At 42.1% G+C, this 25589-nt stretch overlaps 2 protein-coding genes across 7 annotated transcripts in view; one reads left to right on the top strand and one right to left on the bottom strand.

Moving 5' to 3' along the window:
• Positions 1–25589, bottom strand: part of LOC310682502 (uncharacterized protein) — a gene marked incomplete at its 5' end in the record, with an annotated part of 81756 nt that overhangs the window by 13451 nt on the left and 42716 nt on the right. Inside the window, one exon of one of the 3 annotated variants that reach the window (XM_083451453.1) lies at positions 16783–17304. The exons of the other annotated variants lie outside the window; for them this stretch is intronic. Within the exon in view, the coding sequence (XP_083307579.1) occupies positions 17300–17304 (5 nt within the window). The 3' untranslated portion in view covers positions 16783–17299. Of the gene's footprint in view, positions 1–16782; positions 17305–25589 lie in introns of those variants that run through there. 3 annotated transcript variants of the gene reach the window in all.
• PREX2 (phosphatidylinositol-3,4,5-trisphosphate dependent Rac exchange factor 2) overlaps positions 1–25589 on the top strand; it is a 135438-nt gene that overhangs the window by 84033 nt on the left and 25816 nt on the right. For 2 of the 4 annotated variants that reach the window (XM_083450894.1, XM_083450893.1), the window contains 12 exons: positions 1186–1278; positions 2469–2617; positions 3297–3382; positions 4376–4512; positions 6368–6485; positions 7393–7577; positions 9519–9680; positions 14051–14273; positions 15442–15649; positions 19269–19448; positions 19836–19930; positions 25481–25563. In XM_083450894.1, coding sequence (XP_083307020.1) covers positions 1186–1278; positions 2469–2617; positions 3297–3382; positions 4376–4512; positions 6368–6485; positions 7393–7577; positions 9519–9680; positions 14051–14273; positions 15442–15649; positions 19269–19448; positions 19836–19930; positions 25481–25563 — 1719 coding nt within the window. Of the gene's footprint in view, positions 1–1185; positions 1279–2468; positions 2618–3296; positions 3383–4375; positions 4522–6367; positions 6486–7392; positions 7578–9518; positions 9681–14050; positions 14274–15441; positions 15650–19268; positions 19449–19835; positions 19931–25480; positions 25564–25589 lie in introns of all 4 variants that reach the window. The other 2 variants (XM_083450895.1, XM_083450892.1) reach the window with 1 other exon arrangement.

Genomic DNA, 25589 nt, shown 5'->3' with positions numbered 1-25589 from the left:
AGAAGAAGCTTTTTGTGAGAAAGCAACATAGATCGAGGTATCCCATTGTGTGTTGACATAGAGCAATGGTGACATCAGTCAGGAAGTTGGCTATACTTGTCAGGACTGAGGTTCATAGGTGCTGGTTGTTAGGTGGCCACATTTTAAATAAACCACAAAGTGTTAACAGTTTGCTCTTGGCAACATTTATTTAATCTTATTTACATTTGGTTGGTTGGTTTTCAAGTTGCCCTTCATCACTTGTATCGGAATGGGTTGCAGCCCGAAGCATCAATACAGTAAATTAATAACAATTTCAATAACAATTTAAAGCCAGTATTAGATGCAACCACAATTTAAAGTGCAGCAAGCTGGGACTAAGTTGTGACACTGCACCCAATGTGAGAGCAACAAGAAGGGCCTTCTCTGCAGATCTCAGTACATCGGCAGACATAAGGAGAGGCGCTCCTTCAAGTCTTTGGATCTTAAGTTGTTAAGGGCATAATAAGTTACTATTAACTTCTCAAATTGGGGTCAGTCGCAGACAGGTAACCCATGAAAATTCTGCAGCATCGGTCACCGGCAGAGGAAGAGGGGGGGAGCGCACCGCCCCTGGCAGCGCGATCCCGGTGGGGTTCCATCGTGGCTACCCCCCCCCCACACTGGGCACCCTACCCCCGCAGGTGGCGCGGCCTACCCCCAAAATGTGCACCACGCCGCAGCGGGCGGTGCGCCCCGCCCCTAGGATGCGGGCCAGCCCCACCCCTGCCTGCCGGAGCATGAAGCTGCGCCACTGGCATCAGTGTGTCATGTGATTCCAGGAAGCAGTGCCTGCATTCTGCATAACTTACTGCTTCTGAATGTGCTTCAACACTCTACCCCTGTAGAGCACATTACAGTTACCTAATATGGAGGTTACCAGAGTGTGGATTAACGTGGCAGGGATTAATGTGACCATTCCTTGGTCTAGGAAAGATCATAGCTGGCAAACCAGTGTGGCTGGAATAGACACTAAATGACAGTGACACCACTTTGGCTTCTAGTAACAATGCTTGAACAAGGAAAACATCAAAGCTATGTGTTTGCGCCTTCAACAGACAAGACCTCCATTTTGTCAATATTTAGTTTCACTTGATTGCACCTCATGTTCTAATTTAAATGTAGTTTAAATATTTTTTCCAATATGTGTCAATATCCCTTTTACAGATTAAATCAACTGAAGGAAGCTATGGTTTCGGCTTGGAAGACAAAAACAAAGTGCCAATTATTAAAATAGTGGAGAAGGGATCAAATGCTGAGGTAATACATGATTATTTTACTTCACAGATATTCCTGTCTGCAAATATATTTTTAAAACTTAGAAAACTCCTAGTGTGGTTCCCCACTTGTGAATTATTTGTATGAAGTTTATAGGTAGCCAGAGCTCAAATTTCCCAGAATGTGGGTTTTGATACACTGGAATCGTTGGAAGGAAGGAGAGAGATCATAAGTTGTTGACTATGCTGCTGGAGATGACCTGGTACAGGGAGCAAGCCTTTACAGGAGGAATTTCTCATGGGGATATGTTAAAGTGGTCTGTGTAGGGGGTTGGGTGTGAGAAAAAGTGGAGCTGGTATAGAGCTGCTGCAAAGAGGTGGTCAGGTTTTCTGGTTGGGAAGTCACAGGAAATAGTCTTACAAAGATATATTCTTACAGAGGGATATTCTTACAAAGTCTGAGCAACTCTGTTTTAGCACAAGAAACATACCTGTGCAGGACGAGCCTAACTATATATATTTACTCAAAAGTAAGCTCAATTGACTTTAGTTGGTCTTACTTTCAGATAAGTGGGTACAGGACTACAAAGTTGGCTCTACGAAGTTCTTTATCATCTCATGTCAGGGAGCAGTCTCGGAAAAGAATCAGGTTATTGGTGATAAGGTTGTCAATACAAGGTTGTTATTCTGTCTTCATTCAAATGCTTAACTTTTGAATAAACTGAGAAATATTCCTTGAGTAGTTCCATTTGTTACAGAGCCTTGCAGCTGTATGCACTTTCATTGCCAGATGAAACTGACTGGATGTGAATGGCTTCTGTAATATAGCAGTTCAGATTTTCAGTCAAAAGAATTAATATTTTGAAGGTACTGTTGGGATTCTGTATGTTTCTGAGCTGTATCAACAAACCTAAATATTCAGTAAGTTATGTGCTTTCAAATGCATATCTCCATAAAGCAAAGTGGTTTTCGATAAATGGAAAAAAGGTGAGTCAAGATAGATAATATGGAATAATTTAAACTTTTTGGTCACTACTGTCAGGCTGCATAAATATTATAATTAACAAAGTGATGCTTCCAATAATTCTAAATTTACAAAACAGAGATTTTTCTTTGACCTCCAAAAATAATGTGGATTGTGTAGATTTTCAGCATCTTCCTTTGTGTAAAGGAAATTAGTACATCACTAGTTCTGTTAAAACAATTGTACATGTCTTATCTTTTCTTATCTAGATGGCAGGTCTGGAAGTTGGGAAAAAGATCTTTGCCATTAATGGTGACCTAGTTTTTCTGAGACCCTTCAGTGAAGTGGATAACTTTCTGAAAGCATGTTTAAGCAGCAGAAAGCCCCTCAGGGTGCTTGTGAGCACAAAACCCAGGGAGTAAGTTGTTACTTTGGTTTGGTCAATTGTGAAGAGGGTGTGTTGCAAAGGCATGTGGATACAAAAGGAAAGAGGAAACACTCTCTTGCCAAATTTTTATGATCAGAATAGGAGGTAAAGGTTAATGGGTGAAAGGACTTACAAGAATTTAAGTAATTTAAATTATTTGTATATAGAGTAAGGAATATCTAGTGTTGTTGATAATGATGAGACTATGAATCAATAATAAATGATAATGTATCAATATATCAGAAAATGTGATTTAAGTTTCTCTTATTGTTATTTTGTAACATTTTGTCAACACCAAATAAATATTCAATAGGTTAAACACGTGAAGAGGGTGTTTTCTGGAATAAGCAGTGTTCCTTGATTATTAGGGAAGTTTTTAATGTTTGAAGTTTTATTCTGTTTTTAGTCCTCTGTTGGGAGTCGCCCAGAGTGGCTGGGGTATAAATACTATTATTATTATTATTACTATTATTATCTTCATCAGTGCTTATTCCACCTTCTCAAAACTAAGCTTCATGTGTAATTCATTGTTTGAGAATTTAGTAGAATTTTAAATAATAATAATAATAGTTTTATTAGTAGTAAATTGCTATATTCTGTGTAAAAATTTATAAATGTAATAAGCACACTGGTTTTGGATCTTCCACCATGACGTTTCTCTTGCACTCAGGACAGTGAAGATCCCCGACTCTGTGGATGGCCTTGGTTTCCAAATACGAGGCTTTGGTCCTTCTGTTGTCCATGCTGTTGGAAGAGGTAGGCAGAGGGATTTAAGTGGATTGTAGTTGTGAATATCTTTTCCAAATAAAACCATCCCCACGAATACAGAAAGCTGGAGATGGAATTACTTTAGATATATATGGCTGAGTCATATGATCAATACTTGATGAGTATTTGCTTTGATGGTTGTTCTATGAATAGTAGTGATGAAAGAAGATTATAGTGGTTTTCACACACCATATTAAACCATAGCTACTGTTTAACTATGGTTTTAACATGCATGAGCAGCACACTGGTGCATGCTGCTCAGAGGTCCCTGCTATGCTCCTCTCTGCTCTTGGCAACACTACATTATGATCACATTATCTGAACCCAGGCTCACTGTTTGTTTCCCAGCAACGATCTATGAACAATAAGCCAACATTGATGAGCTTTTTTAGATCATAGGTGAGACAAACATGGTATTTCTCTATATTCTGCTGAGCTGCCATGATTTGTTGCATTGAGATTCACTCTTAAGAAGCCTTTGAGCCCTGTGACTTTCACTGTCTCTGACTCCTTCGTGAGGTCAGGACAGATAAACATACCTGCATGCTCGAATTAAGGTTTTCCAGTAAACACGTTCCAGATTGACATGTTTAGGATTAGGATAGATATAAATAAATGGGCAAAAGGGGCAGCAACAACAAAATACCAGTATACATCTAAGTACAAGTGGTGCTGTTGTGTGTAAATTCATCACTGAATGCATGGTCACCATTGTTTGTCAGCTTTATTGACCTGCTTTATTGGCTACTAATTCCAGAGGTGTCCAGTTCCCACCAAGCTGATAACCTTATCAAAATAGCTCACACCAACAATTTATAGGGTGTGGGATTCTCATGTAAATCACCTTGTACATATTCTGTTGAATCACAGTGTTGGTTTAATTTAACATTTTCTTCAATAAACAAGCAACTATAAAACCAAACTTTTTTCCCCCCTAAGAAGGAAATTTCTAACTTGGCAATTTTTCTAACTGTTTTCAAGGAACCGTAGCAGCAGCTGCTGGCCTCCACCCCGGACAGTGCATAATTAAAGTGAATGGGATTAATGTCAGCAAAGAAACTCATGCAAGTGTTATTGCCCATGTCACAGCCTGCAGGAAATACAGACGTCCGATGCATGTAAAGATGGTGCTTACTTATTTATTGTTAATGCTACTTAAACAAAAAATACAGTTTGCTTCCATTCCTTGGCAAATGAACGTTAAAAATATATAATAGTCCATTATTCTAAAGCTGTTGTCTAATCTAATTCGAACCACACATTAGAACTGAGTTCTGCTAAAATCAAAGGGGACCAACTTCTTTCCAGCATTCAGGGAAGATTATCTACAGCCGAAACCAGCATATGCGGGGTGAAAAACTGAGCTCAAAAAAGGCATGGGATATAAAGAAATTTGACCTAGTGCCAAATATGCCCTCCAAATGCCTTTTAAGTAACCTTTCCAAAGAAGGATTATTAGAGATAAGACGAAGGCTGGTCATAAAGCTCCAGTGAAGTGCAATAGGTTTTGTTTTAACGGTAGTTAAACAAAACTTATTGCACTTCTGAACAGCTTTATATTGGTAAAAACTGACTATGGGTTATACTGATGATCTTGAGAATCTTACAAGGGCACTGGTCCCCAGGGTATTTTCTGAAGAACCGAATAAATATTTATCCAAACAGTCCTGCTTTGCTTTGGTGAATGTACCCTACCAACAGGTGCTCAAGATATAATCAAATAAGCAATATTTAAATTTAATACTCTGATTGATTATCTTCTTTGTTTTCACTATTATATACGAATCTTCAGGAGATTTCTGTTGACAGTTTTGGCAACAGGGTGTTGTAAGATAAAGTAAAGATTTAAAACATACAGTTTGTTATGATGCATCTTTTATAAAATATAAATTGAATTCCAGTTTAAACCTCATCTGGTATATAAAATGTATTTTGAATTCTTCATGAATATAATTGCAATGATCGTGAAAGAGAAATAAGTTTAAGCTCTAGTTTATGGGAGCAATGTGCCAAAACTGTATTTTTTTGCTGTTCTTGCTTAACTTTCATTTCATCCCACACGTTTCCCTTTAGAGGCTATGTTTTCAATTCTATCAGAACACAAGCTATTTTTGTGGTTCATCCAGCTGCATTTAAGTGCGGGTGATATAAGCTTCTATGGGGGATGTAACTCAGCATGAGATTGATTTCAAATATATTAAGTAAATTAATTAACATTTTTTTGGGATGGTTTCACTTTTTTATTGCCAGTCCAGCAAAGTTCTACATATCTGGGAACAAATTTTGAAGTAAAACAAATGACAAAGTGATCTGGTCTTGCTACAGTGAATGCAATTTAAAAACCATGCTTTCCTCTCTCACACCTGTTAATTTTTGTGGTGAACACCCAGAAAGCAACAGCTTTCTATTATTTATTTAATATATTTATATCCTGCCTTTCTCCCAAGTTGGGATTCAGGGCAATTTTCACATTAATTTTTTTAAATTAAATTATATAATATAAAGTAATAAAAGCAGTCTAGCTAGAAACAATAATTAAAATACATCAAAGCATTTAAAACCAGCAAGTAAAATGGTTTGCCCTGACAGCATCCCAGTGATCAGCATTGTCTGTACCTTAATTTTCAGAAGCCTGTCTGAATCAGCCTTCGCATGGAAGAATAATGAAGGAACTAATCTAACCTCTCTTGGGAGGGAATTCCACAACAAGAATATCTTCTGCATATGTTTGCCCTCTTTTGAGTTTCTCTCTCACACAAAAAGGATGTGTGTGCTTAGGGGACTTAAAAATGTAAAATACCAAATCTCCTTTTTGGTTCATCTAGAATAAAAACACGGTTTCTCTGGCAAAGCTAATATGAATTAGTGTGTGTGTTTGTGTTTGTTTGTGTGTTTGTGTTTGTGTGTGTGTGTGTGTAAAGTAAAAACTTGTGTAAAGTAAAAACTTTCATCATTGTTATTACTTTCCTACAGCAAGATTCTATTCAGTGGGTATATAACAGTATTGAGAGTGCCCAGGAAGATCTTCAAAGAACAAACTCCAAACCCTTGGGGGAAGATGGAGGAGATGCCTTTGACTGCAAAGTAGAAGGTAGGATTACTTGTTTCTTTGTTATTAAGCAAAATAAAGGTGAGCTTTGGATGTTACCCTTACCAAAGCAAACACAATTTTCACCTGTCCGTATAATACAATTCAAAGTACAAGATAAAGCGCAATTATTGCTTGTTTGCATGGTTTTATTAGCTATCACATATCTGCTATCGTAGTATATTTTTATCTTGTGAATGCAATACAGAAGATTCCCTAACCTTGGATTTAAGCATGCTTATTTTCATATTAGGGACGCGGGTGGCGCTGTGGGTTAAAGCCTCAGCGCCTAGGGCTTGCCGATCGAAAGGTCGGCGGTTCGAATCCCCGCAGCAGGGTGCGCTCCCATTGTTCGCTCCCAACCTAGCAGTTCGAAAGCACTCTCGGGTGCAAGTAGATAAATAGGGACCGCTTACTAGCGGGAAGGTAAACGGTGTTTCCGTGTGTGGCTCTGGCTCACCAGAGCAGCGTTGTCAGGCTGGCCACGTGACCCGGAAGTGTCTTCGGACAGCGCTGGCCCCCGGCCTCTTTGAGTGAGATGGGCGCACAACCCTAGAGTCTGTCAAGACTGGCCCGTACGGGCAGGGGTACCTTTACCTTTTTTTATTTTCATATTGGATTGTGCCCATAGAATAACAGCAAGGCATACTCATATTTTGGTGGTCTGTTACTGTGATTACAGCTTTGGTTTGCAGATAATATTTTTAAAATCCCTTTACAACAAATGAACCATGTTTCAGAGACACAGTATCTGCACCACAACCTTTTTCACATGACTCACCCTGTTCAGTCATTAATTTAAGAAAATGAAATAGGTGTTTATTTAGTAAATTAGTTAACTTAGGCATATTGGTTAGTTTAGTAAGCATAATAGGATTCAAAACAATTTGATTTTTAAATTTGTTTTCAGAAGTAATTGACAAATTTAATACTATGGCAATAATTGATGGGCGGAAGGACCATGTCAGTCTAACTGTTGATAATGTTCACCTGGAATATGGTGTAGTTTACGAGTATGACAGCACGGCGGGAATAAAATGCCATGTTTTGGAGAAGATGATTGAACCAAAAGGCTTTTTCAGCTTGACTGCAAAGGTATGAAACATAAAATATTTATTTGTTTAGTTCTTTATTGTTCCTTTGATCACTGAAGCAGCACACCCTATTTATGAATATGATTTATGGATATGATTATTGTAATTTAATCTCAAGTGTATTCTTTGCCAGTGACCTGTGTCCTATTGATGGTCATGAATTGTGGTCATTCACCCAGAAAGAAAATTAAGTCGTACTGTAGTCATAAATTGAGCTTCTAAACTCAAAACAACAAATGCTGAAGAAGTGAAACATTCGCTACCTTTCCAACTATGCCCCCATACCCCACAAAAGTTTTTTTTTTTTTTAGGGAGATATACATTTTTCCAGGAATCCATTTATTTAATTATTGTATATTCATGTTGCCTTTTGAGCAAACACCACAAAACCATTCACACAGAAATATTAACTAATAATTATAAATTAAAACTATGTAATAAATGAGGAGATACAAGATACAAGGAGGGGGAGAAAGCCCTGTGGAATGGCAGTTAATTAACTGAAGTCATAATGTTCCAGGAATACTCTGCCCATGTTTTTTGTTATGAAACGTCACTCAGATACCAGGCCTGACACTGTAAAAAAAGCCTTTTGCATTCTGGCTGAAGAAGTGAGTTAGTTTTTTCCTGGAACTAGGTGCACAAGGCACCTTTACTTTGTTCAGTCTTTACCATTCAGAGGTAGGATACGCTGACTGGCCCAAAGCCACCCAGTGAAAGCCATCAATAGGGAGGGGGAAGGTATGCCCATCTCTGCTGTATCCCTTGAACCAGAGGATTGCTTGGTAAGTCACCTTGTAGCAAATAGAAGTAATGTGAAACAATGGAAGGGTAGCTGTGTTTGAGTGTTGGATCTAGTAATCCTCATAGATTTCTTTTCTCCAAAGCTATGAAGCCTAATTAATAAGCAGCTTACTGTATTTTTTAAAAAATAGGAGACCATATAGCAATGCAATATTTTAGAGCTGGTAAAAATATAATAATTTGAAAATCAAGAACTGGGTGCAGAAGTCTTAGTAATGATTTAACCGCAGTCTTTGTAGTTATAACCAAGGGATTACGTTTGCAGGTGTGTTTTGCATTATTAATTAAACCTGCAGAAAATTAAACTCTTACAAGCAATTAGAAACCTTTAATTAATGTGCTGATTCAGAAAGTAAAAGTTTAAAAGCTTTCTGTCTATAATTACATGAACTAACTTCTTCAGTTAATAATAATTTATAACTATAACTAAAATGTGTGCAAAAAGTGGGTGATTAGTAAATTCCCAATTACTTTGACTTTTACCAAATTCCAATCAAAAAATCAATAGAAGATTATTATTTCACATAGAATAAATTAATTTATTAGGCTTTCTTATTTTTGATTTTGCATATTTTGCAGTGGTATATAGGATCTGGAGTCTGTATCCTGGATCTGTTTTCATCTAAACAATATTGCCAAGTTATTGTGAAGGGAGAATGGGTTAATGACAGCCAATGGGCTTTGCAAGCCTCTACAATTAAAACCTCTGTTCAGGGTTGAGGTTCCTTTGACATGTTCTCTTTTATTTATAATTGTAACGAGCTTGGGGTTTGTTTTAAACAATACAAACCATACAAATATGACAAGGGCAGAGTGTTAAGGTAGTCAGGTTCCAACTCACAGGGATAAAGGAATTGAGGAGGAAGAAGAAGGAAGAAGTGATAGCCAAGTTGACTAGTCCTTAAGGAAGGCAGGTAAGGCATATAGAAAATTTTATAGAAATGAATTAAATAAATAAACAAAATTGCAGCTCAGAATCTGGGAGATATTGCTGACAAGCAGCATACTTAAATCTGAAAAGAAATATCCTCTGCAAGAAAAAATGTTTATTGTCCTGCATTACTTGTTTGTTTACACTGATATCTAATGTCAGTCTTTTTAACACCAGCACAATCCACCGCTTTTGTCTTACTCACAGATTCTTGAAGCTTTAGCAAAAAGTGATGAGCAATTTGTGCAAAACTGTAATAGTCTAAATAGTTTAAATGAAGTCATCCCCACTGAACTTCAGAGTAAATTCAGTGCCACTTGCAGTGAGAAAATTGAGCACATTTGCAGAAGGATCACTAGTTATAAAAAGGTAAGGAGCAAATATATATATATATAGGAAATTTACTGACTTTGTTTAGAAATTAAAAATACTCAGCTGGAACTAAATATGTGTAACTGAGATACTAGCCCTCCCACTGTTTACTCCTACCTACATTTCCCCCTCTCCTTCCTCTGTTGTCTCCCCTAGGTCAAATTCTATGTTCAATAAAAGGTCAGGCACCTGTCCACTTTGTGATATGTCATGCACATTAATGATGCTAAAGAAAAAGAAACAATCAGCCATAATACAGAAAAATGTCTATGCTTATAATAATATTTTATTATCTTGTTAATTGTTGTTGTTGTTTAGTCGTTCAGTCGTGTCCGACTCTTCATGACTCCATGGACCAGAGCACGCCAGGCACTCCTGTCTTTCACTGCTACCCGCAGTTTGGTCAGATTCATGTTTGTAGCTTCGAGAATACTGTCTAACCATCTCGTCCTCTGTCGTCCCCTTCTCCTTGTGCCCTCCATCTTTCCCAACATCAGGGTCTTTTCCAGTGAGTCTTCTCTTCTCATGAGGTGGCCAAAGTATTGGAGCCTCAGCTTCACGATCTGTCCTTCCAGTGAGCACTCAGGGCTGATTTCCTTAAGAATGGATGCGTTTGATCTTCTTGCAGTCCATGGGACTCTCAAGAGTCTCCTCCAGCACCATAATTCAAAAGCGTCAATTCTTCGGCGATCAGCCTTCTTTATGGTCCAGCTCTCACTTCCATACATCACTACTGGGAAAACCATAGCTTTAACTATACGGACCTTTGTTGGCAAGGTGATGTCTCTACTTTTTAAAATGCTGTCTAGGTTTGTCATTGCTTTCCTCCCAAGAAGCAGGCGTCTCTTAATTTCGGGACTGCTGTCACCATCTGCAGTGATCGTGGAGCCCAAGAAAGTAAAATCTCTCACTGCCTCCATTTCCTCCCCTTCTATTTGCCAGGAGGTGATCGGACCAGTGGCCATGATCTTCGTTTTTTTGATGTTGAGCTTCAGACCATATTTTGCGCTCTCCTCTTTCACCCTCAATAAAAGGTTCTTTAATTCCTCCTCACTTTCTGCCATCAAGGTTGTGTCATCTGCATATCTGAGGTTGTTGATATTTCTTCCAGCAATCTTAATTCCGGCTAGGGATTCATCCAGCCCAGCCTTTCGCATGATGAATTCTGCATATAAGTTAAATAAGCAGGGAGACAAAATACAGCCTTGTCGTACTCCTTTCCCAATTTTGAACCAATCAGTTGTTCCATATCCAGTTCTAACTGTAGCTTCTTGTCCCACATAGAGATTTCTCAGGAGACAGATGAGGTGATCAGGCACTCCCATTTCTTTAAGAACTTGAAGAACTTGACAAGATCTTGTTAATTATGCTGTTTCAAATGTTCATTTTATCCATTCCCCCTTTGAACAATGGATAGATAGGAGAGCAATGGTAGGAACCTGGCCTGCAGACCTTGTTAGATTTGCCAGACCTCCCAGTTCTGCTCAACAGACTGTTTTGGGCTGACCACACTGAAAGGTCATTCACCTGATGTAATAAGATGAAAGGTATGGACAAGTAAAGTTGCGGCTGCAAAGAAAGAATCATGAACCCAAGAATGTCCTTATGAAAGTTCCATTGCAGCCATGGCTTCTATTCGCTGCTGTTTAGTTAGTGCCGAATGCAAGTCCTGCTGCTTTCAGGCAGAAGCAGATCCATTTTGGAGCTCCTGTCTGGAGCGCCTGAGTGGGCTGATCCCTGCTGACTGGGTCCAAAACCAGTGAAGCTTGCATTTGGCGTCAAATCTAAACAGTGCTGAAAGCATGCCGCTCAAATGCGGCCTGTAGAGGGTTGGCCGCTATTTGACCCAGCCCTCTGGCCAAAAGGGGCTTCCCCACCACTGCCCTAGTGATCCTTTATTTTGCTTGCATTTCACAAGAATTATACACGCATTAGAGTTTTACATTTGTACTTTGAAACTGGGTCTTTTGCTTTATGGACTAAAATGATATTTCTGAACTGGAACCTGGCAAGCAAATGTTTGCAATTTGCAAGTGGGGAGAGAGGGGGGGGTGGGGGGAAGAGAGGGGGTGGACTTTAACCCTCCACCACTTGACTTTAGAATAAATGGTTCAAAAACGTTTCATGGTCTAAATAAATCTAGCTAGCAATCCATTTATTAAACCCTGTCTGTCTGTCTGTCTTGTCTATTCACCTTACTTCAACTTGACTGCCTCAGATGGGTATTTTAACTGCTCAGTCAGAAATTCAATGTAGCCAAATACATTATGTTTTTTATATTTCTTGCCTACTTTACAAGAATTTAATGTGATGTGCAGTTTCCAGGATAAGAATAGCAAGATCATACTAGGTCAGGAGGAAGTACATTGGCACAACCACAAGGGGAAGGCGTATATAATTACTATACCTGATACATTATCTTATTATAAACCCACATATTCATCAACTTCTCAGATAAGACCTTTCCAAAATCCATAATCATGTTGCAAATTTGCCGTTTCAAAAATGTTTACTGTTCTTGATGGCTATTAGTAACCTGTTTCATTCCAAGAATAGCTATGCCTTTCTTTTAGGGAGGTTAATGTAACCATAGTAACAAAAGTGTGCTGTTAGCTTCATTGTGAAAGTTTGAAATCTATAAACAGAAATGCACTGGCTTCCTGCAGTGCTTATTATTATCTCATTATTTCTCAGAGAAGTTTTAAGGCCTGGGTAATAGTCACCACTTTTTCCAACACATGCATGAAAAGAAATGTGGAACTTACTTTTGACTTAAGTTGTAACTAGCCATTTGGCACCTGTGGGAGACAATGTGTGGGAGATTTAAATGTGAAAAATGTACAGTCAAACCTCGGTTCTCGAACGGCTCTGATTTAGAACGTTTCGGCTCCCGAACACCCAAAACCCGGAAGTAAATGCTCTGGTTTTTGAACATTCCTCGGAACTCAAACATCTGACGCAGCTTCCACTTGAGTGCAAGAAGCTCTTGCAACCAATTGGAAGCCACGCCTCGGTTGTCAAACTTTTCGGAAGTCAAACGGTCTTCCGGAACGGATTATGTTTGACAACCGATATTTGACTGTACTGCTGTTCTTCCCATTTAAGTGTCCTTGTGTCCTCCTTGTTCCAGTTTCACATGTTATGTATAATATATCCATACAAGCATACATGGATAGAAATATTATCAACATTACACACAGTACAGCATAAATTTCTTGTACAAGCTCAATAATCTGTTGATTTTATTCAAAACCGAAGCTGCACACAGGAACACAGATGTGTGTTTTTGTTTGTGCGTGTAGGAGTGCACTGTGCCTATAGATCTGTAAGAAAAAGTACCTACTTTGGTTATAATTGCTGCTAAGACTCCTATCAATTAAAAGTCTGCATTCCTAGGCTTTGCTATGTGGGTACCTAAATATCAATTGATTGGTCCCTAGGGGAGCCATTTGGGGCTACTTCAGCAATGAGATTCACATCAAGCCCCCTTTTTAAAAGATTTGTTCTCCCTGAATGGTTCTCCCTGAATGGTTTGTTTGTTGCTTGTTTTGCCTGTTTGTTAATTCTTATGTTTCTACAAGTGGTTTGATGGGTGGGGCAGAACTGATCACTATTGCTTACTGGGAGGTAGAGGGCAGTGTGGAAGGTCACTGCAAATGCTCTGGCTTGGCTCTGGATTACAAACTAGCACAGCAATTCTACCCCACCCAGCGAATCACTTCTGACTTTATATAGCTGTTCTTTTCTGGTATTGTTTTAACACTGATTATAAACTGCCTTATGGGGATTTTCCTGGAAAGGCAGGGAGCTAGTGTGGTGTAGTTAGAGTGTTGGACTAGGACAGGGGTCAAATTTCTGCTCAGCCATGAAAAGCTCCCTGAGTGGGCCAGTCACTGTTTTTACCTCACAAGATTGTTGTAGGGATTAAATGAGGAGTGGGAGAACCAGATACGTCAACTTGATGTAGAGTAAAATAAAAAGTAAACAAAAAACAAAAAAATATAAATTAATGAAATAGGATAAGGATTCATTTTGTCTTAAGCTGCCACAGGATTGTTCATTTTGCTTTTAATTGCTTTTCAAACTATTGTTCCCATAATCTGTGATTAGAATAGAAGTAGCACTTGGACTCACCTGCAATCTTCTTCCTCTGTTCTCCAGTAAGAAGCAATATGAGATTAGGCATGGACACAGAGAAAGAACATTGTTATACTTCAAGAAGTCAAACTTCAGTTCAGTTCCACCTATCAGGTTGGGGAATACTAAAGTGTGTGTGAGAGAATTTTCCTCATACCTGAAAAGTAAATAGAGCTAACTATATTTAAACCTTTTAGTAGTTGCTAATATACTCTACCCTGCCCCTGCAGTTTTCACGGGTGTTAAAAAACCGAGCTTGGCCTACCTTCAAGCAAGCAAAGTCAAAGATCTCACCACTGCACAGCAGTGACTTCTGCCCAACTAACTGCCATATCAACGTGATGGAAGTCTCATATCCTAAAACTTCAACATCACTTGGCAGTGCTTTTGGTGTTCAGCTAGAGAGCAGAAAACATCTTTCCCATGAAAAAGAAAACAAACATACTGACCAAGGTAAGCTTCAATATGAGCTCTAGCTATCTACCTTCCTCTACCTACCTGTTTGTCTGAAAACAACCCCTCAACATTTGAGCCCATGCTCAACATCAACTGCAGCATTTTGCAGCAGCCAGGTAATCCCACATAGAGCATGTTCCAGGAACCAAGCCTTGAGGTTACCAATGCATGGATCACCATGGCTAGACCATCCCTGTCCCAAGCATGGTCATAGATGACATATCAGCCAGAGCTGGTAAAAGACACTCCTAGCCACTCATAAATTCCCAGTGACAGAAATGGATCCAGGAGCACCAACAAACTCTGAGCCTGTTCTTTCAAAGGGAGTGTAACCCCACCCAGAACAGGCAACTGCCCCATCTTCCAGATACAGGAACTACTAATCTATGGCATCTTCATCTTCCCATGGTTCAAGCTCAGTTTATTGCCCCTCATCCAGTCCACTACTGCACACAAAGCACGGTCCAGATTATGCACAGCTGCCCCTGACTCACATGTTCTGGAGAAGTACAGCTGTGTGTCATCAGCACATTGACTTTGCCCCAAAACTCCTAATGACCACACTCGGTGATTTCATATAGATGTTAAACAGCATTGAGTACAAGACACGACATTGTGGTACACCATAGTGCAAAGACCATGTAGCTGAAACACAGTCTCCCAATGCTACTTTCTGGACATGATCCTCCAGGTAGCAGTGAAACCACTGCAAAACAGTGACCTCAATACCCACCCCACACAGCTGATTCAGGAAGTGTATGGTATCAAAAGCTGCCATTTCCTTAATCACTTTCTTTTCTTTTCCTAGCATAAAGCAAACTAAGAACCAGTTAGGCACTGGCAGATTTTGCCAAAATGTTTGATCCTTCAGTGCTTGGGCTATTTAAACAGACTTTTTATAACCCTTGAATAACAGAACTAATGTTTCACTAGCAAGCAGACAATTTGCAAAAAAAATGAATTAATTGTTATGCATAGTTGGATTTTCAATATCAAATTGCTCATGTGTTGAATGTGTAAAACTTTTTAAACTCAGTGTGATTATTAACTGGATTCATGAAAAATGTATTATCTTATATGGATCAAAATAAGTGAGCTACAACTACAGAGACCAACATACCTGATAATCTACTTATGCATTCTATATTATTTCCTTCCTGCCCAGGTAAACTGAGTCCCATGATTTATGTACAACATACAATTACCACTATGGCAGCTCCATCGGGACACTCCTTGGGTCAACAAGATGGCCATGGTTTGAGGTATCTGTTAAAAGAAGAGGATCTGGAAACACAAGATGTCTATCAGAAACTGTTGTGCAAACTGCAAGCTGCACTAAAAGAGGTGGAAAACTGTGTTTCTCAAATAGACGAGTAAGTAAAACTTATGGAATGTAGGGATTTTGGACATTAACACATAAATTTGCTTTTAAAGGAGCCCTTCCTAACATTGTAGCTTAGCCTGTATATTTTGGACTTCTCTGTGAGGGCTACAGTTCAATGGTAGGAGATTTCATTTGTGTGCTGCACATCCTGGGTTAAATACCTGCCATTTCTCTCTCTCTCTCTCTCTCTCTCTCTCTCTCTCTCTCTCTCTCTCTTTCTCTCTCTCTCTCTCACACACACATGATTTTGGAAGCATGGCTGGAAAGTACCTCAGCCTGAGACCTCGGAGAGCTTCTTTAAGCTAGAATAGACAGAAGTGAGTTAGATGATCTGATTCATTGGCACATTCATATAAGTCAAGGAGTAAAAGGATAAAGGCCATTGGAACAATGCAGCTCCCTATAATCAATATAAAAAAATCAATATAAAATTGGCAGAAAATGATAGCAAAGAGTTTAAGGTGGGGTGGATTAAATCCTATTTATTTCCAAGATGTACATACTGCTCACATGACCTCTTTGAGCAGCTTACAGTTTAAAATAACACAATGTGATACAATAAAAACCACAGCAAAATGTTACAATATAAAATAACAAGAAAATAGAAAGAACAGAAGCAGGAATGGCCCAGCCATTAGGCAAAGTGAGGCAACTGCTTAAAGTGGCAGATGCTGGGGGATATTATTATTAGTAGTAGTGTTGGTATTATATTAATTACATTTGTATACTTCCCTATACCCATACGTCTCAGTGGTTTACAACATAAAATCACAATATAAAGACACTAAATACATAATAGAAACAAAAAAGAGCCAATAATCTCCCCTCCCCTTAGGGCCTTCCTAAGTTTGTTCTGAAGAGGCAAGGCGTGGCCTCACAGGTGAGGCCGATTGGTAACTCACAGCACCTGGTGGCAAGAGCTGGGAAGTGATATAAGGTCAGCATTTCCCTTCAGCTCTTTGCCACAGCAACACGCTCCCTGCGTTTGGCTTCTTGCTTCCTGATCTCGGCTTCTTGACCTCCTGCTTCTTGATCCTCGGCCCCCTGACTTCATGCGTCCTTGCTTCCTGACCCTCGGATCCTTGGCTTCTGGACCCCTGTGTCTGCTCCCACCCTGCCATCTTGCCCCTGCTCCTGACGTCCCCTGCCAGGACTTTGATCGCCCATGAACCGGACCGTGACAATAGCTCCTCTACTGAAAGAGTTTCATTTTAAATAAACACAACTTTCCCAATTAATCATAAGTACTGGACCAGTGAAATTGCTTTTATAACCAAAATTGATGAACGAAAAGTCGAACGAACACATTCACTGACATATTTATGTACATCTTTTTCAAAGAGCTACAACACAATTTCAAATAATTTGTATTTTTTTAGATGATAGATTGAATTGTTCACATTTCGTTTATGAATACATACATTATAAAGCTGAAATATCACAGAGTGAAATAGCCACAGAGTGAAACAGGGAAAAGTTGTTTTAATTCTTTAAAATCATCAATCTCTTTTGATCAATATTTACATTTTCAGTCTTAGTTATTATTTCAGTAGCTTTTTTACTTGGTAACTCTCACTGTCATTTATTTTCTGTTCTTGAGACTTATGTGATGTAGCACCAGTAACTTTCCTATTTTTTTTCATGCTGGAGTAAAAATGATATAATTAAGAAAACATAAATTGTGTGAGTCACATAGTTGCAAATGTTAACAATACACAAGAGAATCTTACATGAAGTATTTATATTGTAAAAGAATTCTGTATAAAGTGAACCAGTAGAAAATCCTATTTAAGATGTACAGATTGAACAAAGGCTATAAACTTTTTAATACTTAGAATTGTCAGGCTTCTTATCACTATTCCTTATGGGCTTATAGGCTGCCAGCATTTAATTGTTCTGAAAGAAAGCAGTTTTGTACAGGAAACAGGATACCCAGAAGCCTATTTTTAAATCTCAGTGGAAGAATAGGAAAAATGAGGCCAGGATTGTCTGGCTGTCAGTATCAATTTACACAATGCCTAGTTTCTGGAGTTCTATCACACCCTAGTATCATTAGACCAATATATACAGGATGCACAAGGTCCCAGGGACCTCTCCACAGGAGAGCAACTAGCAACCAGAGCAGGCAATGCTTAGTCATCCTATTTTACATCCTATTTGTGCTCTGTTTCTGCTGTAAGTAGAATAATGTAAGTACTTCTTACATTATTTGTAAGAAGTACTTGATTCCTCCCTGCCCCAGAGTAGTACTTGGCTGAAATGATTATTTCCAATAAAGTTTATTGCCCATCATGCAAGAGTTTTGTGATTAAATACTGAAATTTGTACTGATGCATAATAAGATGCATAGCTAGATTTGTGCTAATAAGAATAATACTTACATTGCCCCTGGGCTATTTCCTATTGCTGCTTTATGCGAAATGGTGATGAACATTCCTTTCCTGCTACTGATGCCAATACTGTAAAATTTGAATATAGCAGCTGAGTGCTTGGAAGGCTTGAGTGCTGCTGTTTATGCTTCCACCTTTTGAGTTTGATAAGTTTGTTTCTAGATTTCATGCATTGCTTAATCACCTTAGATGGAAAGATGTAGCAGTGCACCTTATATATATTGCCAAGCCCCTAAATTATGGCAAAATGTCTTTCATTTAATTTAGAATAACATCTGTTTGCATTTATTATGAATGCACAATTTCCTTTTGTGGTATGTCACTAAGCAGCTGAGGCACACACACGCACACTGGGTTGTAAGAATACTCATTGGATTGTGTCTCTGTTGTTCTCCCATCATCATACTAACCACATTTACTAAAATTAGTTTATCCTAGAGATTATTGTACCTCGGTCCTCTGATTCTATATTGATACATTAAGGAAACAATCCTATGCACAAGAAGCTGGCATAAAGCAAGATGATGTAAATTAAGCTGGCACAGAGTCACACCAGATCCAACTTCCATTCAGCAGTGAGACGAGTGCTGCGTACGACTGGCAGAGGGAAAATAAGCCTTTAGAATAGTGTCTGAGTTACACCACCCTTTCTGTCAGCTTGATTTATGCCAGGTTGCCAGGACACATGACCAAATTGAACAGGCTTTGAAAGCAGCCTATGGCCCTGCCCTTGGTCCCACCCACACTATGCCCCTGGCCACTTTTTCAGTGTTTACACCACCTTATGATCTGCTAGGCTCAGCTCAGCCAGCTGCGTGGGGATGGGGCAGATACACCGGCAGCTCTCTGGCTGAGCTGAGAATGAGGGAGTCAAGCTGGCATAGCCCAGCTACACCAAGAACTGCCTAACTCAGCTGCAGATCTGCTGGAGCCTCACCTGCTCATCCAGGTACACAATTACTTCCAAAGCTTCTATAAGATGGGCTAACCTAACAATGATTTGGACAGAGTGGTTCCTGTCTTAAGTTAGGTGTGCTTGATTAGATACGGTGTAAGCTAAGCCATACTGATTATTATTATTTATAATTCTGCTGAATTTTAGGACAGTACCATGTCCACTTTGGCACACGCTAGTTTTCATACTGTATTTGTAGCATTACTGTTATTTAAAAATAAAAACAATCCTTACTTACAGTAGCTGAATTTATCCCATTTCAGCCTCCTTTCTTCAATAACATACTCTCCACAATCAGAACGGGAAAACCACGAGCCATTAACACCAACAGACAGTGATAGTGAAAAAGGAGAACGAAATGGGAAAAAGGTCTGTTTCAGTGTAGCAGCTGATGAACAGGAAGATTCTGGCCATGACACCATTAGCAACCGGGATTCATACAGGTAAACTCTTACCTCCATCAATGAATGAATCATGTCTTCAGTTGTTGCTGCATATAAAGCTATTCAAACATTTTGTTGTTACTTAAAAACTTTGTATGGTTAAAATAACAATAAAAAAGATGTGTTATAGTGTTATAATTAACCAACGTTTGATTTATTTCAAAGGACTGAAGCTCACTTAGCTTAAACTCTGCCTTTGGTATTATTCTGTTCAATTTTAAAATGTTGAGCTTTCTTGCTCACAAAATGTACAGCCTGGATAACTTAGGTTAGGAACTGTAAAGAGGCGCTTGGTCAAGAGAAAAAGATAAAAGGATGGAAAAGCTGCTGTTTAAATATAAATGTTCCAAGAGGATTTATAGTGTGTGTTTTCTTATCCCTATTCAGTGATTGCAACAGCAACAGAAATTCTAGTGCATCTTTTACCAGTATTTCCAGTAGCCAATGCAGTTCCTTCTTTCACAGTGATGAAATGGATTCAGGTAATTCTGTTACCCCCACCCGCACCAAATGTACTTTGCTAGAGGAAATTGTATGAGATTTGTTAACTAGATAATAATAATAATATAATAATAATTTATTATTTATACCCCGCCCATCTGGCTGGGTTTCCCCAGCCACTCTGGGCGGCTTCCAAAAGAATATTAAAATACTGTGATACATCAAACATTAAAAGCTTCCCTAAACAGGGCTGCCTTCAGATGTCTTCTAAAAGTCTGGTAGTTGTTGTTCTCTTTGACATCTGGTGGGAGGGCGTTCCACAGGGAGGGCGCCACTACCGAGAAGGCCCTCTGCCTGGTTCCCTGTAACTTGGCTTCTCGCAGTGAGGGAACCGCCAGAAGGCCCTCGGTGCTGGACCTCAGTGTCCGGGTAGAGCGATGGGGGTGGAGACGCTCCTTCAGGTATACTGGACCGAGGCCGTTTAGGGCTTTAAAGGTCAGCACCAACACTTTGAATTGTGCTCGGAAACGTACTGGGAGCCAGTGTAGGTCTTTCAAGACCGGTGTTATATGGTCTCGGCGGCTGCTCCCAGTCACCAGTCTGGCCGCTGCATTCTGGATTAGTTGTAGTTTCCGGGTCACCTTCAAAGGTAGCCCCACGTAGAGCGCATTGCAGTAGTCCAAGCGGGAGATAACCAGAGCATGCACCACTCTGGCAAGGCAGTCCGCGGGCAGATAGGGTCTCAGCCTACGTACCAGATGGAGCTGGTACACAGCTGCCCTGGACACGGATTTAACTTGTGCCTCCATGGACAGCTGTGAGTCCAAAATGACTCCCAGGCTGCGCACCTGGTCCTTCAGGGGCACAGTTACCCCATTCAGGACCAGGGAATCCTCCACACCTGCCCGCCTCCTGTCCCCCAGAAACAGTACTTCTGTCTTGTCAGGATTCAATCTCAATCTGTTTGCCGCCATCCATCCTCCAACCGCCTCCAGACACTCACACAGGACCGTCACCGCCTTCACTGGTTCTGATTTGAAAGAGAGGTAGAGCTGGGTATCATCCGCATACTGATGAACACCCAGCCCAAACCTCCTGATGATCTCTCCCAGCGGCTGCATATAGATGTTAAAAAGCATGGGGGAGAGGACAGAACCCTGAGGCACCCCACAAGTGAGAGCCCAGGGGTCTGAACACTCATCCCCCACCACAACCTTCTGAACACGGCCCAGGAGGAAGGAGCGGAACCACTGTATGACAGTACCCCCAGCTCCCAGCCCCTCAAGACGGTCCAGAAGGATGTTATGGTCGATGGTATCAAACGCCGCTGAGAGATCCAGCAGAACTAGGAAACAGCTCTCACCTTTGTCCCTAGCCCGCCGGAGATCATCAACCAGTGCGACCAAGGCAGTTTCAGTCCCGTGATGAGGCCTGAATCCCGACTGGAAGGGATCCAAATGGTCCGCTTCTTCCAGGCGTGCCTGGAGTTGTTCGGCCACCACTCGCTCAATCACCTTGCCCAAGAATGGAAGATTTGAGACTGGGCGATAGTTGGCCATCGTGGCCGCATCTAAAGATGGTTTTTTAAGAAGCGGTTTAATAACCGCCTCTTTCAGCGGGTCTGGGAAGACTCCCTCACGGAGGGAAGCATTCACCACCCCACGAAGCCCATCGCCCAGCCCTTCCCAGCTAGCTTTTATAAGCCAGGATGGGCAAGGATCAAGGAGACAGGTGGTTGGTTTCACTCGTCCAAGCAGCCTGTCCACATCCTCGGAGGTAACAGATTGGAATTGATCCCACGCAATTTGACTAGACAGGACTCTAGCACTCTCCCGCCCCGGCCCTGCTCCCACGGTGGCATCGACCTCTTCCCGAATCTGAGCGACTTTATCTGCAAAAAACTTTGCAAAATCATTGCAGGAGATCATGTGGCCCGTACTGGGCCCCGATGTAGCAGGTGGTTCCGCTAAATTGCGGACCACCTGAAAAAGTCTCCTGCTGCTGTTTTCTGCAGATGCAATAGAGGCGGTGAAGAAAGTCTTCTTCGCCGTCGCTACTGCCACTTGGTAGGCTCGACATTGAGCTCTAACCCGTGTCCGGTCAGCTTCAGAATGGGTCCTCCGCCACCGGCGCTCTAGCCGTCTCAACGATTGTTTCATTGCCCTCAGATCCGTGGAAAACCACGGGGCTGTCCGGGCTCCATGCAATCGGAGAGGGCGCTTCGGAGCCAAACAGTCAATAGCCCTGGTTAACTCCACATTCCAGCGGGCCACCAGGGAATCAGCTGAAAGGCCATCAACATGGGATAAAGCATCCCCTACCACTCTCTGGAAACCATTTGGATCCATTAAGTGGCGGGGGCGGACCATCCGAATCGGTCCCACCTCCCTGCAGAGGGGAAGGGTCGCGGAGAAGTCAAGTTGCACCAGGAAGTGATCTGACCATGGCACTTCTTTTGTTTCGCTTTTACTTAGTGTCAGATCACCAACATCCATTGAGGTAAACACCAGGTCCAAGGCATGTCCGCGGCTATGGGTTGGGCCAAATTTATTCAGGGACAGCCCCATGGAGGCCATGCTTTCCACGAAGTCCCGAGCGGCCCCTTGTAAGGTCGTGTCGGCATGGATATTAAAATCCCCTAGGACAACCAAACTAGGTGTCTCCAGGAGGACATCCGCCACGACCTGAAGCAGCTCGGGCAGGGAATCCTTGGTGCAGCGGGGAGGTCGGTACACCAGAAGGAATCCTGTACTGCCCCTATTGCCCAACTTCCAGAACATGCACTCAGAAAACTGGGTCTTCCCAATAGGACGCCTGGTGCAAGCTAATGACTTCCTAAAAATCACTGCAACCCCCCCTCCCCGCCCACAAGGCCTGGGTTGCTGTGTGTAAGAGAAACCTGGTGGACAAGCAGCGGCAAGAACAGGCCCATCTGCTTCATCCAACCAAGTCTCTGTTACACATGCCAGGTCAAATCCTCCATCCATGATCAAGTCATGGATTACAGTGGTTTTATGAATCATTGACCTGGCATTGCACAGCAGCACCTTCAGGTCATGTGGGTATCCCTTGCTGATTCTAGTATCCGTCCGGTCAGGACCAGACCCGGAGGCAGGGATAGTCCTCAGACAACGACTAAACCTGCCTCCTCTGTAATGACAAGGTCTGGTCTTAGCGTAACTCCTCCTCCTACCCGTGATCACTGAGATCGGTTGTCCCAGCGCATCCCCCTCTGTGGAACATGCCCCAGCCATTTTGTTGGCTGGGACCCACTCCCCCGGCAGCCCTGACCCCTCCCCTTAAGAGCAAAATAAGACCTTAAAACAATAAAAACTAAAACAAAAGACCCCAGAAAACAAAAAACAATACAAATAAAAAACTATAAAAATTACAAATCCGTTAAAAACAAACAAATTCCCAACTAAACATCCATCCCACCCCCATCCACGTCCCCGCATATACAAAAAAAATTAAATAAAAAGGACAAGGAAAAATTTAAAACATTTTTAAAAAAGCTCTGCGCCACTCCGGAACCCCCTGGGCCGCAGCAGCAGTGACAGCAATCGTCCCTGTGAGGCCTGTCAGGCCCCGCCCCGGGCCAGATGGTGAGTGGCAGGAAGGAGCAGGGCCCTCAGACACTCACACAGGAGAGTCCTCCTGGGCAGCAGAGCGCAGCAGCAGTCCTTGTGGGGCTTCAGGCCCCGCCCCGGGCCAGATGGTGAGTGGCAGGAAGGAGCAGGGCCTTCAGACACCCACACAGGAGAATCCTCCTGGGCAGCAGAGCGCAGCAGTCCCTGTGAGGCTTCAGGCCCCGCCCCGGGCCAGATGGTAAGTGGCAGGAAGGAGCAGGACCCTCAGACACTCACGCAGAAGAGTCCTCCTGGGCAGCAGAGCGCAGCAGTCCCTGTGAGGCTTCAGGCCCCGCCCCAGGCCAGATGGTGAGTGGCAGGAAGGAGCAGGGCCCTCAGACACTCACGCAGAAGAGTCCTCCTGGGCAGCAGAGCACAGCAGCAGTCCTTATGAGGCTTCAGGCCCCGCCCCAGGCCAGATGGTGAGTGGCAGGAAGGAGCAGGGCCTTCAGACACCCACACAGGAGAATCCTCCTGGGCAGCAGAGCGCAGCAGTCCCTGTGAGGCTTCAGGCCCCGCCCCAGGCCAGATGGTGAGTGGCAGGAAGGAGCAGGGCCTTCAGACACCCACACAGGAGAATCCTCCTGGGCAGCAGAGCGCAGCAGTCCCTGTGAGGCTTCAGGCCCCGCCCCAGGCCAGATGGTGAGTGGCAGGAAGGAGCAGGACCCTCAGACACTCACGCAGAAGAGTCCTCCTGGGCAGCAGAGCGCAGCAGTCCCTGTGAGGCTTCAGGCCCCGCCCCAGGCCAGATGGTGAGTGGCAGGAAGGAGCAGGGCCCTCAGACACTCACGCAGAAGAGTCCTCCTGGGCAGCAGAGCGCAGCAGTCCCTGTGAGGCTTCAGGCCCCGCCCCGGGCCAGATGGTAAGTGGCAGGAAGGAGCAGGGCCCTCAGACACTCACGCAGAAGAGTCCTCCTGGGCAGCAGAGCGCAGCAGTCCCTGTGAGGCTTCAGGCCCCGCCCCGGGCCAGATGGTAAGTGGCAGGAAGGAGCAGGACCCTCAGACACTCACGCAGAAGAGTCCTCCTGGGCAGCAGAGCGCAGCAGTCCCTGTGAGGCTTCAGGCCCCGCCCCAGGCCAGATGGTGAGTGGCAGGAAGGAGCAGGGCCCTCAGACACTCACGCAGAAGAGTGGGTTTGTCTACTTCCCTTCTGAAGTAGATGAAAGGAATGTTTGTCTTCCTTTTGCTTTAATGCCTGCTTCAGTTAGCTCTACAGATGCTTCAACTTCTGATGCAAATAAAGTGAATCTGTAAGAAGTGTTGTCCTTTGATCTTGCAAAATACTTATGTGAAAATTAGGCTGGGTGCAAGAATCGTCTTAATCTCCTCACCACTACCACAAATGGCTTGGGAACAGAGAACAAAGAGCAAAGGCCAGTGTTGTCAGTGCAAAGCTCCTGATTCAGTAATGAGTGCAACCTCAATTCCCTGTGCTTCAAACAAAGTTAGTTAGATGCTGAGAACTCAACATTTCCAACACTCAAACATGGAACAGTCAGACAACGCTTTAACACCTGACAGGTGTTGCCATTTCAGGATTTTTTTCCTTCTTCTTTCTTAAATCAAACAAACAACTCCTCTTTGCTTCCTCTGCCAGGCGATTGAAATACTCAGTCATTACTGGTTAAAAGTGAAAGACATTGAGAAACAGCAAGCTTTACCACCTTCCCCCACAAAGCCCTGACATTTCAGAAACTGGGATGAGGAATGAAATGGATTAGATAGGCTGCAGTGAGCATCAATAAAACTGTGAGGAAAGCTAAAAGGAAAGCAGCTGTAGTAGAAAAGGAATGAGATGGTCATTTCACCTTTGGAATACCCTGTCCTGGAAGCAGAAGCAGTGCCATCACATATGGCAGCAATATTAGACCCCTTTTCTGTGCAACAAAGTGATCCACGTGTAAGGCTTGTACAGTCTGCTAAATTCAAAAGCTCATAAGAACTTCAAATATTGTTTTAATAGGTGATGAACTTCCTTTAAGTATACGCATCTCTCATGACAAGCAGGACAAACTCCATGGTTGTCTGGAACATCTTTTTGGTCAGGTATTCAATTATTACCATCTATGATT

This window comes from Podarcis tiliguerta (assembly GCF_965153285.1).
Source record: "Podarcis tiliguerta genome assembly, chromosome: 7".
Lineage (NCBI taxonomy): Eukaryota > Metazoa > Chordata > Lepidosauria > Squamata > Lacertidae > Podarcis > Podarcis tiliguerta.
The sequence above is the reverse complement of the archived record's forward strand: the minus strand, read 5'-3'. Positions and strand labels throughout refer to the sequence as shown.